Source organism: Cervus canadensis, chromosome 26, assembly GCF_019320065.1.
Source record: "Cervus canadensis isolate Bull #8, Minnesota chromosome 26, ASM1932006v1, whole genome shotgun sequence".
In the NCBI taxonomy this organism is placed as follows: domain Eukaryota; kingdom Metazoa; phylum Chordata; class Mammalia; order Artiodactyla; family Cervidae; genus Cervus; species Cervus canadensis.
In genome coordinates this window covers 30,044,761-30,059,890 of record NC_057411.1, presented here as the reverse complement: position 1 = coordinate 30,059,890, position 15,130 = coordinate 30,044,761, and the positions used below count along the sequence as shown (strand labels likewise).

At 41.6% G+C, this 15,130-nt stretch overlaps 1 protein-coding gene across 1 annotated transcript in view; it reads right to left on the bottom strand.

The window, feature by feature from the left end:
- The window catches only part of ANXA3 (annexin A3), a 68,555-nt gene that overhangs the window by 29,154 nt on the left and 24,271 nt on the right, over positions 1–15,130 (bottom strand). Inside the window, exons 3-5 of the mRNA XM_043448218.1 lie at positions 13,914–14,001; positions 7,379–7,473; positions 3,639–3,752 (exon numbers count right to left, since the gene is read on the bottom strand). Of these exons, the coding sequence (XP_043304153.1) occupies positions 3,639–3,752; positions 7,379–7,473; positions 13,914–14,001 (297 nt within the window). The remainder of the gene's footprint in view (positions 1–3,638; positions 3,753–7,378; positions 7,474–13,913; positions 14,002–15,130) is intronic.

Genomic DNA, 15,130 nt, shown 5'->3' with positions numbered 1-15,130 from the left:
AGTTTTATGCACTTCCGTCTCAATATCTTGTTTTACACAGAAGAATCGTTTTTCGTCAATCGCTTGCTCTAAACCAATTTTTAAATTTTCTGTATATTTTAGTATTAAAATAACATGAATCATCTAAAGTTAACTGACATTAAAATTTTAAATATCCTGCTGTAGTGTAAAAATTCATTGACTAATTCCAGGAGGAAAGAGCATAAAGGGAAAGCTTACATCACTCAGGATCGCAAGTTGAGCATTCGAATGTGTCATTGTATTTAGAGAGGGCTCTGCAATTCTTCTGAATGAGTTCATCCTTGTGCCAATGCACTGCATTGGTCAGCAGGCATCATCCTCTTCATTGGGGAGGTTTTTAAAGCCTCGATATTGTATGAGACCATGAGTCCAGCTGGTTTAGAGGCTAGTGATTCCTGAGTCCTGGTTTATATTGAGGTCACTGAGTCACACTGTAGAAGCCATTTACACTAGGACTTGATTAAGGCAGGTCAAGGTGGTATAAGAAAAGAGGCTGAATTGTGTCCCTCTGTGGCAAAGATTCCCAGTGGTCCCCAGTAGATCTCCTTTTCAACTTATTTTTTATTATTTAAAAATAGACTTTTTTTGGGGGGGGGTGTTTTCCTTCTTTTTAAAACTTTATTGAAGTATAGTTGATTGCAATGTCATGTTAGTTTCAGGTGTACAACAAAGTGATTCAGTTATACATAAACATATATACATTCTTTTTCAGATTCTTTTCTTATATAGGTTATCACAGAATATTGAGTAAAGCTCCCTGGGCTATACAGTAGGCTCTAGCTGGTTATCTATCTTTTCTACATTAGTGTGCATATGTTAATCCCAAGCTCCTGATTCATTTTAGAGCAGTCCTAGGTTTACAGCAAAATTGAGCAGATCCAATATTTCTGTTTTCATCGTTGATAGAATCCCCATTTTTAAAGTTAGCACAAAACTACCCAAATAAAGTGGCTTTCCAGATGGCTCACTGGTAAAGAACCTGCCTGCCAATGCAGGAGACACAAGAGATGTGAGTTTGATCCCTGGGTCAGGAAGATCCCCTGGAGGAAGGCATGTCAACCCACTCCAGTATTCTTGCCTAGAGAATCTCATGGACAGAAGAGGTGGACACAAATGAAGTGACTTAGCCACACATGCACCCAAATAAAGACCATATTTCTCAGCTTCCCTTAGAGCTAGGTTTATCTATTTAACTAAATTCTGATCCATGAAATACATGTGATGCCTTACACACAATTTCTGGGAGTCTGTAAAAAGAAAAGATGAACACTTCTTGGTCTTTGACTCTTTTCAGTTGCCTGGAATAAAGGTATAATGGTTGGATGTTGAGCAGCCATCTAGAGAACAAGTGTAATCTACAGGCTGAAGATGGTGGAACCTCAAGGCTGAAGGTCTGATAATGATGGTGCCATGATACTGAGCTATGGACGGCATCCTTTGCATTTCTTTTACATAGAGGGAAAATTTCTAATCCTTGTTGGCTAATCTAATTCTCACCATTTCACCTGCTAAGTCATCCCCCATGTAGCAGCCACAGAAACACACTGCTGAGATTTCATTTCAAGAGAATATGCTGCAAAGAATGGAGCTGGCTGATAGCTTCCAACCTTTGGATCTGCCACAGAGTTCACAGCAACATCATGGTCTCTCCAGGCTGCTTTCAGCCATGACTGAGCATGGAAGGGGAACCAAAGCTGGGCCACCATCCCACCCCATGTGACTCCTCCAAAGGGCACACCTTGCTCGGGGCTCCCCACTGGCCTGCCACAGCTTCCTCAGAGCAGCGCTGTAGACGGAGGCTCTTCCTGCCTGAGCCTCCTTCCTTCCCTCTCTCTGTTCACAGGGGTCACACCTGTACTGTAGTCAGCAGTTTCACCCCACCTACCCTGCTGTCTCTTATCTTTCGCAAGCGTTTCACCCAATATAACTCTTGTACCTCTTGCCATCTGCTTCTTGGGTACCTATACTTCTTCCACAGAAGAGAAACTGACTATTTCTGATGGGAAGGCAGAAGATGGTCTTGCCTCGGAACTAGACTTCTTCCTTCCCCTCCTTCACGTCAACAAATACAGGAAGTCCCCTATACACAAACCTTCAAGTTGCAAACTTTCAAAGACTCAAACACGCCCCTGTATGCCAACTTTCACACTGCACTACTGTACATTTCAAGGTATTAATATTCTAAGATTAAAACTGTTTTATTCCTTGTGTTTGTTTTTTATGTATTATCTGTGTGAACAGTATTATAAATCTATTACAGTATAGTACTATATAGCTGGTAGTTAGTTGGGTACCTAGGCTCACTTTGTTGGATTTATGAATGAATTGGACTTTACAAACTCACTCTCGGAACTCATTCATATGTCAAGCATCTATTTCATCACGGGCTTTCCTTTAGAACCAGAGAGGTTCCTAGAGGGATGAGGTTCCCTGATATGATCAACGTTTCCCTGTTCATTAGATGGAAAAAATAATACGGAAATGGAACAAAAAATCAAAAAGATAATTTTAGATGGTAATAGGTGCAATTAAGAAAATTAAACTGAGTGAATTAATAGAAAACATCTGGAAGAATAGTGTTCCAGATGGAAAGAACACCGTGTACAAAGACTTCAAGAGGAATAAGCTGAGAGGAGACTTCCCTGGTAGTCCAGTGGCTAAGACTCTGGGCTCCCAATGCAGGGGGCCCAGATTCGATCCCTGGTCAGGGAACTAGATCCCACATGCCTCAACTAAGACTTAGCACAACCAAAAAAAAAAAAAAAAGAATAAGCTGAGAATGTCCACAGAGCAGCAACAAAGCCAGTATAGCTACAGCAATGAATTGGGGTGGCGGGCAGGGGAGGAGAGGGTGTGATGATCAGTTTTATGTGTCAATCTGGCCAGACTACAGTCCTCAGTTATTCAAACATTAATCTAGTGTTGCCGTGAAGGTATTTTGCAGTTACAGTCCATTATCGATCGACCTTACGGGGGAGCATCTTAGATATTCTAAGCAGGCCTAATTCAATCAGTCAAACAGCCTTAATTAAGAAGAGAGCTGAGCCTCTCCGGAAAAAAAAAATTGGTAGCTTTGAAGTGTGAGAGGAAGTGAGGGATCAAGGATAGTTCTAGGTTTGGGGCCTAGGCAATAGGGTTAATGACGGGGCCACTAACTCTCAACGACAACAAAATAGAGAATCTGACTCCTCAGGTCAAAAAACAAAATTGGACAATATCCTTTCAGGCTAGGAACATGTGGGCTTAAGGTTCCACAACTGCTTCCCATTTCAGGGTTGTTCTAACAATTGGAGAGCACAGAATCTCCACATCCATAATACTGACTCCCATACTTTAAGTGTGTGGACCTCCCCTGGTGTTGCAGGGGTAAAGAACCCGCGTGACAATGTAGGTGACATAAGACACTCAGGTTCAATCCCTGGAGAAGGAATGGCAACCCGCTCCAGTATGCTTGCCTGGAGAAGCCCACGGACAGAGGAGGCTGGCGGGGTACAGTCCACGGGGTCGCAGAGTCGGGCATGACTGAGCAACCAAAGCATGCGCTCAAGCGTGCACTGGGATAAAGACACTCCTGATCACCAAATCCGAGGCAGAAACGGCCTGAGGACGGCTCATACCTTCATGGATTTCTTCAGCTGTTTTGCATCGAACACAGCCGGTGGGGTCACCAGGGCTACCATGAGATCCTTGAAGTGGCCAGAGAGATCACCCTTCAAGTCATCTTTCAGTTCCTGAAATTAAAAGAAAGAGAAAGAGAAAATCATGAACTACTTCTTTCTCTTCCTCCAAAGTCATCTAGTAACAGAGGAACATGAATGTATGAATTCAGGCAAAAAACATGTGCATCCACAGGACATAAACAGAAATGGTGAAAACACTTCTATGGCTATTAATCTGCATTTTATGATTGCTTCCAAAACGTTCTGTTTTATAGATGGTTTCCTGCAGGGAAGGCAGTGGAGGAGGTCCTGTGAGGGGCACAGATATGAACTATTAAAATGAGTTTCCCAAACAGATCACCAGCCCAGGTGGGATGCATGAGACAAGTGCTCGGGCCTGGTGCACTGGGAAGACCCAGAGGAATCGGGTGGAGAGGGAGGTGGGAAGGGGGATCGGGATGGGGAATACGTGTAAATCTATGGCTGATTCATATCAATGTATGACAAAAAAATAAATAAATAAATAAAAATTTAAAAAAATAAATTAAAAATAAATAAATAAATAAAATAAAATGAGTTTCCCAGGTCCCTGATGCTCTCAGTGGGAAGGCGATAGGGAGGAGCCCCGTAATTCACACCCAGTTTTAACGGGAGGTGCTCCACTCTGCCTAGCTTCTCAGTGTCTGCCAAACAGCTTCAAAGGGAGAAGATGCGGGAAGACAGCGCGTGGTCGTTTGCCTCTGCTCAGAGTGTGGGACGAGGAGGCATCCAAAGCGGTCTTCTGGCAACAAGAGCAGGGGAAACTAGAAATGTGGCAACAGGGGAACCTCATTTATTGATACTCTCTTTCGGCAGTGTTTTCACACGTTACCTAAGTCCGATCCAACTCCCTCGCTTGAAGGCAAGTAATATGGTTTCTATTTTTAGTAGCCAAAGGAGTATTACTGAATAATTATTTTTTCCTGCTCTTGATGAGCTCCAGCCTTGAAACAAGAGGCTGAAAGCCCACCGCACTGCTATGACAATGTGGGTGCAGACCAACATCTTCCGTGACACTGGGGGCCCAGTGGGGGTAGGCTCCTGCCAAACAAATGGGATGGAGCCACTGCAGTCATCGTGGGGGGTTTCCTCTTCAACAGCTAAACTCCAACCCATCTGTCCTCAACCCGGATCTTACTTCACAGGTTCTCCTTCTGTCCCACTATGAGACACGGTTGTCACCCTTCCCCTCTATCCTTCCTCCATGTTTTGTAAATCCTGAAAGGCCAATGGATCATTCACATTCCCTGTACATGAGTATGTCACCTTGGCCAGAAGCTTGGCAATCCTTTTATTTGACAAGTGTTTACTGGGTACCTGCTCTGTGCTAGGCACTTAATGATGAGTTAGACACAATCCTTACCCCTAGGACACTGTACCCTAAAGGGAAAAACAGAAAGAGTCAAAGGTAAAATTCCAAAGTAATATATTAAATATCTGATAAAGGGAACGCAGCGCTTCTTCAATGGCTGAGGAGTAAAGAAACTGCCTTCACTACAGGAGATACAGTTGCAATCCCCGGGTGGGGAAGATCCCCTGAAGGAAGAAATGGCAACCCACTCCAGTACTTTTGCCGGGAAAATCCCATGGACGGAGGAACCTAGTGGGCTACAGTCTGTGGGGTCACAAAGAGTTGGACACAAGTGAGTAACTAAGCGCACGGAGGAAACACAGAGAAGGGTGTCCTAACGGAGCCGTGGGCTGGGAGAACGCTGCTGGGTGATGCCTCAGCGGCCTGTGGATGGTCACAACACACTCTTGTTTCTGGATCTGATAGCCTGACTGGTTTGTGTTTCTGCTCTTTCCCTTACCAGTTCATTAGCCAGGCAGCTAAAATAATCTTTTAAAAATAAAAATTAGGTTACAAATTCTCCTTTGCAAAAAGCAAAGGAAAAAGGGAAGGATATACCCAACTGAATGCAGAGTCCCAGAGAATAGCAAGGAGAGATAAGAAAGTCTTCTTAATTGACCAATCCAAAGAAATAGAGGAAAACAATAGAATGGGAAAGACTAGAGATCTCTTCAAGAAAATAAGATATACCAAGGGAACACTTCATGCAAAGATGGGCATGATAAAGGATAGAAATGGCAAGGACCTACCAGAAGCAGAAGAGATTAAGAAGAGGTAGCAAGAATACATGGCAGAACTACACAAAATGACCCAGATAACCATGATAATGTGGTCACTCACCTACAGCCAGACACCCTGGTGTGTGAAGTCAAGTGAACCTTAGGAAACATTACCACGATCAAAGCTAGTGGAGGTGATGGAATTCCAGCTAACTTATTTCAAGTCTGAAAAGATGATGCTGTGAAAGTGCTGCACTCAAAATGCCAACAAATTTGGGAAACTCAGCAGTGGCCACAGAACTGGAAAAGGTCAGTTTTCATTCCAATCCCAAAGAAAAGCAATGCCAAAGAATGTTCTAACTACCACACAACTATGCTCATTTCACATGCTAGCAAGGTAATGCTCAAAATCCTTCAAGCTAGGCTTCAACAATATGTGAACCGAGAATGTCCAGATGTACAAGCTGGATTTAGAAATGGCAGAGAAACCAGAGATCAAATTGCCAAATTTGATATGAATTGGAAAGGAGAGGATCTTTTCCAGTCCTGTGGTCACTGCTAATTTTCTTTAAGAGATCATAGAAAAAGCAAGGCAATTCCAAAAGCCATCTACTTCTGCTTCATTGACTAAATGAAGCTAAAGCCTTTGACTGTGTGGATCACAACAAACTGGAAAATCCTTAAAGAGATGGGAATATCAGACTACCTAACCTGCCTCCTGAGAAACCTGTATGCAGCTCAAGAAGCAACAGTTAGTACCAGACATGGAACAACAGGCTGGTTCCAAATTTGGGAAAGGAGTACGTCAAGCCTGTATATTGTCACCCTGCTTATTTAAAGTCTATACAGAGTATATCATGTGAAATGAAAGGCTGGGTGAAGCACAAGCTGGAATCAACATTGCTGGGAAAAATATCAATAACCTCAGATATGCAAATGATACCACACTAATGGCATAATGGGAATAGGAACTAAAGAGTCTCTTGACGAAGCTGAAAGAGGAGAGTGAAAAAGCTGGCCTAAAACTCAACACTCAAAAAACTAGGTGGAAAAGACACACAAAATGCTCCTGAAGAGTTCTTATATAACTTTTGGTGTTTAGTAAGTTTATTAAAGCTGAAAGAGAAACTGAAGATCACGTAAGACAGGGCTTATCAGATAACTGATCAGATGATTCTTGGTTGTGGGGACTGTCTTGCATATTGAAGGATGTTGAGCAGCATCTCTGATCTTGTCCCATGAGGTACCAGCAACATCCCTCTCCCACCAGTTGTGGCAATCAGCATGTTTGGAGATGCTGCCAAATAGCCACTGGGGAGCAAAATCATCCTTGATTTAGACCCACTGATCCAAGGCAACCCTCCTTATTCAATGGTGACGATAACCAAGGTCCAGAAAGGTCAAATAACACGTCCAAGGCCATTCAGACAGTTAAGGGCAAAACCACATCTATTCCAGGCTATTGACCGGATATACTGGGCACTTTCTGTTACACTTGGCCTGCAATAAAAGATCTGGGGGCATCATCACGTGGGAGCAGCCCTGATCCATCAGTGATTAGCTCATTACTGCCTGTTAGGGAACCGTACCTTTCCACATATTGCTTGATATTCCTTAGCAATGAGCTGCCGTTGTGCATTCGTCCTCTCAGTCAGAACGCTGATCAGTGTTTTCTCATCGGTCCCTAAACGAGACGAAAATAATTGTATTCACCATCAACCCAAATATGCTTAACGTATCTGTCATGAACAAAAGAAAGATGATTAACTGTCTGAAACAGATGCAGAGAGGAAGGCATTTTAATTTCTAATTTCTAGGTCTTATCAGGTTGGCATCTTTATTTCTTTGATTCCCTGGCTTTGAGGAAAGAAAATTAACTTTATTTGGATAGTTTTAGGGAAAGAAAGCCACCATGACTCATATATTCCTATCCATACATCAGACAGAGGAAAAAGCACAAGGATCATGCCGCTTTTGAAGTAGGTTTTTTTCATCCTTGTGAGGTTCAGTTACTGTCATTTCACCTTCTATCTTTCTTTTATCTCCATATTTGGTACATGAAGTCATTTTTTTCTCTAGAAAAAAGGAACTGATGCTAATTGAGTACCTAGCACACAGCAGGCATCTTTTATTTATTGTCATAGTTAATACTGCCCAGGACAGTAGGTATGATTAAACTGTTCTAAAGATAAAGATGTAAACATTTAGAGAAGTCACCTCATTTGCCAAAGTCATGCAGCTTTTAAGTGGCACAGCAAGAATTTGAACCTTAATCCAAATCTTTTAACCCAAAACATGTATTTCTATGTCCACTGGTCCATACATGTTTCAGGAATTTCAGACCCATATACTTAACCACCTGTTTTAAGTACAAGTAAAGGGCTGATGTTCAAGCTGGATTTAGAAAAGGCAGAGGAACCAGAGATCAAATTGCCAACATCTGCTGGACCATTGAAAAAGTGAGAATTCCAGAAAAACATCTACTTCTGCTTTACTGACTATGCCAAAGCCTTTGACTGTGTGGATCACAACAAACTGGAAAATTCTGAAAGAGATGGGAATACCAAACCACCTGATCTGCCTCCTGAGAAATCTGTATGCAGGTCAAGAAGCAACATCTACAACTGGACATGAAACAACAGACTGCTTCCAAATAGGGAAAGGAGTATGTCAAAGCTGTATATTGTCACTCTGCTTATTTAACTTATATGCAGAGTACATCATGAGAAATGCTAGGCTGGATGAAGCACAAGCTGGAATCAAGATTGCTGGGAGAAATATCAATAACCTCAGATATGCAGATGACACCACCCTTATGGCACAAAGCAAAGAAGAACTAAAGAGCCTCTTGATGAAAGTGAAAGAAGAGAGTGAAAAAGTTGGCTTAAAACTCAACATTCAGACAACTAAGATCATGGCATCTGGTCCCATCACTTCATGGCAAATAGAGGGGGAAACAATGGAAACAGTGACAGACTTTATTTTTTGGGGTTCCAAAATCACACAGATGGTGACTAGAGCCATAAAATTAAAAGACACTTGCTCCTTGGAAGAAAAGTTATGACCAAACTAGACAGCATATTAAAAGCAGAGACATTACTTTGCCAACAAAGGTCTGTTTAGTAAAAGCTTTGGTTTTTCCAGTAGTCATGTATGGATGTGAGAATTGAACTATAAAGAAAGCTGAACACCCAAGAATTGATGCTTTTGAACTGTGGTGTGGGAGAAGACTCTTGAAAGTCCCATGGACTGCAAGAAGATCCAACCAGTCCATCCTAAAGGAAATCAGTCCTGAATATTCTTTGGAAGGACTGATGCTGAAGCTGAAACTCCAATACTTTGGCCACCTGATGCGAAGAACTGACTCACTGGAAAAGACCCTGATGCTGGGAAAGATTGAAGGCAGGAGGAGAAGGGGACAACAGAGGATGAGATGGTTGGATGGTATCACCGACTCGATGGACATGAGTTTGAGTAGGCTCTGGGAGTTGGTGATGGACAGGGAGGCCTGGCATGCTGAAGTCCATGGAGTCGCAGAATCAGACACGACTGAGCAAATGAACTGAACTGAAAGGGTTGATGCGCGCCTGCATGAAAATGACCTCTACGTCACCATTTTCATAGTAATTACAGTACTAAGATATTGTTGGAAGTTGTGTCTACTCCTTTGTGGTAGAGGATTCCCCCTGGGTTGGGGGCTGTGAGTTGGCTAGAATTGTATAAAAGATCAGTTGGAACTCTAGGCTCATCTTCCCCATGTTGAGTGATCCACACACGCCTTGGTTCCATTCGTCCATGGCAGTGGTGCACACTCTACATGAATGATGGGGCAAAAGAAACTGTATTTGACTAGCTGCTGGGCCTCCCAGTGAAAGATGCTGCCACAGTGGACCTCTGGTCTTGTATTCTTCTGTATAGTTAAGGAAACAGAGTTAGATGAAATCCTCGTTGTGCTCTGTGAATCTGATTATCAGCTCGGACCTGTCATGGCATCTGGACTGGTGCATGACTGAACACCTCTAACTACAAATATCTCAAACTCAGCTGCTCCAGAATGCATTCATTCTATTTGGATTCTATTTGCATTCATTCCACTGGATTTGATTCTATCCTATGCATTGTACTCTATTTCCTCTCTAACTTGTCTTTCATTCTATGTTCCCTAGTCAATGATACCACTATAGATACAGTCATCCAAGCAAAGATTCTCCAGTCATCCTATACTCCTTTCTTTTCCCTCCTCTTTACATTGTAGCAATCGTCTGAATGTCTTGAATTTGTCCTCTTTTCTGCTACTGTGCATTCATCATATTTTACCTGGAAACTTCAATAGTCTCCTAACTTGATCCCATTATAATTCATACTGTATAGTTCTGCCTAAGTAAATTTTTTAAACACATCAGATCATGTCAGTTCCTTGATAGAAATCCTAAAGATTCTCTGTAATCTTCAGGATGAAGCTTAAGCTCCTTAGCTTGTGTACCAGTTTCTTAGGACCTAGCTTGGGCTTCCCTTGTAGCTTAGTTGGTAATGAATTTGCCTACAATGCAGGAGACCTGGGTTTGATTCCTGGGTCAGGAAGATCCCCTGGAGAAGGCAATGGCAACCCACTTGAGTATTCTTGCCTGGAGAATCCCATGGACTGCAGCCTGCCAGGCTCCTCTGTCCATGGGGTCGCAAGAGTCAGACATGACTTAGCGACCAAACCTCCAGCACCAGCTTTTGCCTCCTATCTTTGTTCTAATTTCCCACCCCCTTCTCTGCATCTCTATACCTTATGCCCCTAGATTCCAGATAGGACTAACCACCCACAATCACATGTAGGTTGTACATCAGACAATTTCTCTCATTTCTGCAAATGCTCAAGACCAGAAATTAAACCAAGATGCCTCATGGTTCAGAGGCTGGATCTCACACGTCCCTAAGGCAAATGCCACCTCGACACCTGGTTTTGGTGTTGGGAGTGGTGCTTACAAACGAAAACCTCCTCAGAGTGGGTCTGCAAACCTGTGAAGAAACATAATGGAAAGGAAGAAAGACAACAGAGAGAATTTAAAGACCATTAATTCATTCAGTTTGACAACAGCCTCATGGAAAAGTCTATTCAACACTGTGTGTAAATAGGGAAACAAGGAGGTAGATAAAGAAATAACTTTCCTTTCAAAATAGAAAAAAAAAAAACCTAAACAGGCAGAAATACAATAATATTAAACTGATATAAAACCTTAATAGTATAATTCATGAAACCTGACAAACTGACCATAATTTATAGGAGAAGGCAAAGAGCCCAGAAGAAAAACTCCTGCCTTACTAGACACTAGTATCACTATAAAATAATAACAGTAGTTATGACAATGTTGTATAGAGACGCGGAGAGGCAAACAGACCAATGGAATGTAACAGAGAGCAGAAAAATAGCAAAGCTTATGAGACAGTGGTGGCATTACAAATCAGTGGGGAAAGGATGACTGCTTCCATCGATTGCACTGGGACAATTGCATAGCCACATAAAATCAAATTAGATTTAAATGCCATTCACAAACATTAATTCGAGGCAGATTAAAGATCTCAATGTGAAAAATAAGAATGTAAAATCTGGGGGAGAAAATACAGCAAGGTATCTTTATGTGCTCACCACAGAAAAGACACAGTAAGTGTAAGTTATTACAAAAAAATATTGGCAAAGTTAATTTCACTAAAATTTAAAACTTTTATTCAATTAAAGTTACTGTAGACAATGTGAAAAGGAAGTCACATTCTGAAAAAAGATATTTTTATAGCTTGTAATTTTAAAAAAATGTTTCATACCCAGAATTTATTTTAAAAAATAAATTAAATATTTTTTTCTTGCCAAGCCAAAGAATACAACCCAACTGAAAAATGGATAAAAAGTATGGAAGAGTAATTCATGGGAAAGGAAGCCAATAAACAAGAAAGGATGCTTAACTGCATCAGTAATGAGGGATGGGGAAGAGGAAGGAAATAGCAAGAGGTACAATTTTAGACCCACTCTATTGGATGACCATAGCAAGTAGGGATGAGAATACTGACCAAGAGGAAGTCTTATACATTGCTGGTGCTGTATGCGCTCAGTCACTCAGCTGTGTCTGACTCTTTGTGACCCCATGGACTGTAGCCCACCAGGATACTCTGTCGATGGGATTCTCCAGGCAAGAATACTGGAGTGGGCTGCCATTTCCTTCTCCAGGGGATCTTCCTGACCCAGGGATGGAACCCGGGCCTCTTGCATTGGCAGGTGGATTCTTTACTGCTGTGCCACCTGGGAAGCCATATTGCTGGTAGGAAAGCTAATTTGTAAATTCATTTGAGAGAGCAGTTTGGCAAAATTTCTAGTAAATTTATATTCTAGAGAGATGCTAGCAAACATTCACAAAAGACATAAGCACAACTATTCAGTGCAGTACTTTTATACTGTAATAGAAAAGAATTGTAGGCAATTTAAAAGTTCCATCACTATTTCCATCTTACGACATAGTAATTCAATAGACTACTCTGCAGTTAAAATTAATGAACTAGAGCTAAACATATCAACATGGATAAATCTCAAAAACATAATGTTAAGGGATAAAAAACAAGTTGCAGAAGAATACCTACAGTAGGATTTCAATTTATACTGTTTGAGTCCATGCAAAACAATATGTACATACATACAGAGTACAGAATTAAAAGTTTCATGGAAATATATTTCTAATTTAGAATGCTGTTTATCTCTAGAGAATAGGGTGGTAATGAGATCCAGACAGAATCGGAAGGGACTGTATCTATAATGATTCATGGTGATAATGATGATGAATGTTGATAGCAGCGATGGCCATGGCAGTGTTTGGAAGTGAAAGTGTTAGTTGCTCAGTCATGTCCCGCATTGGCAGGCGGGTTCTTCACCACTAGCACCACCCGGGAAGCCCATGGTAGTGTATAGTAGTAAATAAGCATGGTTTTTCCAGTAGTCATGTATGGTTGTGAGAGTTGGACTATAAAGAAAGCTGGGCGCAGAATTGATGCTTTTGAACTGTGGTGTTGGAGAAGACTCTTGAAAATCCCTTGGACTGCAAGGAGATCCAACCAGTCCATCCTAAAAAGGAAATCAGTCCTGGGTGTTCATTGGAAGGACTGATGTTGAAGCTAAAACTCCAATATTTTGGCTACCTGATGCAAAGAGCTGACTCATTTGAAAAGACCTTGATGTTAGGAAAGATTGAAGGCAGGAGGAGAAGGGGACGACAGAGGATGAGGTGGCTGGATGGCCTCAATGGATATGAGTTTGGGTAAACCCCGGGAGTTGGTGATGGACAGGGAGGCCTGGTGTGCTGCGGTTCATGGGGTCGCAAAGAGTCGGACACGACTGAGAGACTGAACTGAACTGAAACATGGCAAATATTAAGATTGGATAAAACTGGGTTCCTGGGCTTCCCTGCTGGTCCAGTGGTTAAGAATCCGCCTTGCAATGCCAGGGTCACTGGTTCAATCCTTGGTTTGGGAAGATCCCACGTGCTGTAAGGAAACATGCCCCAAAACTACTAAAGCCCATGTGCCCTAGAGCCCGCGCTCCACAACAAGAGAAGCCACTGTAATGAGAGGCCCTCCTACCGCAACTAGAGAGGAGCCCTGGTTGGCCAGAACTAGAGAGAGCCGGTGCGCAGCAGTGAAGATCCAGCACAGCCATAGATAAAAATAAATAAATAAAAATTTAAATACCTCTTAAAGGTCATGCCTATCCCCACTGACACTCTCCTGGTGTCGTGAAAGCAAGGTACACTGGAAGAAACCTGGTATTTCAATCATGGGTTTGAATCCCAGCTCTGCCACTCATGTACGACCCTAGGAAGATGACTCAACACCTCTGAGCTGCAGTTCCCCCATCTGTAAACTAAAGAAAATGAAAGTCTCCACCTCATATGATTGTCATGGAAAAAAAATATATACACACACACACACATACAGACTAGGTTCCCTATACTTTTCCTCTTCACAATTTTTTGAAGTGCCTTACAATTTCCCTAATTAAGTAAAAAAAGCAATTTGGGCAACCTGAACCTTTGCACTTTTAGCTTTAATTCCTGATCTGCTTCAACAGTAAGAAAGAAATTGTAAAACATTACTCACCAATTCCTCTGATGGCCTTACGAATCGCTTCAGCATCCACTGATGGGTTAAAGCCAGGATAATCTCTTATTGTCCCTCGCTTTCCAACCTAGAAAGAAATAACCAACAGTCCCACTAGTTCAAAGTGACATCTTTCCTTATATTACATATGCATATTCCCATATGCCTACTGGAAACACATAACAAACCCATAATTTGCACACCCTCTTATCTCTTCAGGGGTGGTTCAAGACTCTCCTGGCTTAGATATGCAGGCAACATGACAACTACCCCATATAAAAGGCCTCTCCTTTTCTGTGTAACAAATTGAAAATATAAAACATTTGTTCCCTAGAGCAATGAATGTCAATTGTGGTAACTCTGAAGGATATTTGCTTAAAAGCTGCATCTTCATGAAAGCGATGAGAAAGTAGGAATTTCCTGCATCCTCTGTTTTCATGGGATCATTCAAAGCTCTTCACTGCATCTCACATAGAAGTAATTGTGGCTCACAGGCCTCAAGATGTTTTAATTAATGTTGACCACCTTCCCTGGGGAACCCTACCCAAAGGATCCATAAATGAAAACCCCATTAGGACTGTCTGTTCTTAAGCTTTGTTTAATGGAAGTACAATTGTGGCGAATAAATTCTCTTCTGAAGGCTCCACCGACAGAGGTCTTCAGGAATAGCATGGAAATGAAAACATGCCATAATACTAATTTCAAGCACATAATTTAAAAATTTGTCAGTAAGCTGGGAAAGACTATTCTACAGAAGGAATAAAATTTCTTAAAACTGCTTAAGAGAAATTGAGAAAAATCCAAGTAAACATGCACTTCTATGGCATTTCTTAAATCTCTGAATAAAAATCTGTCTATAATAATACTGCTTTCTTTCTAAACTGATCTTCCCATCCTATTACTGAATAATACTGGCTCTGTTGTCTTGTGTTACGGTGGCTTCATTTAGGATCTCCTGAAGTGTTTAGTATTTTCATGAAAAGGACATTATCTTGTCATGTGAAAGTGAATGGAAAATTGATGTACTGACAGTATGATAAAAATGATAAAAATGATAGTCCGCTGATTCAATGGATTTGATTGAATAATTTGTTTCAACACAATCCAACATCATTTTACCTTAAGGTGTCCAAAATAGAGTTTTGATACTAAAAAAGTAAGTACAGGACTTCCCTGCTGGTATAGAGGATACGAATCTGCCAGCCAATGCAGGGGAC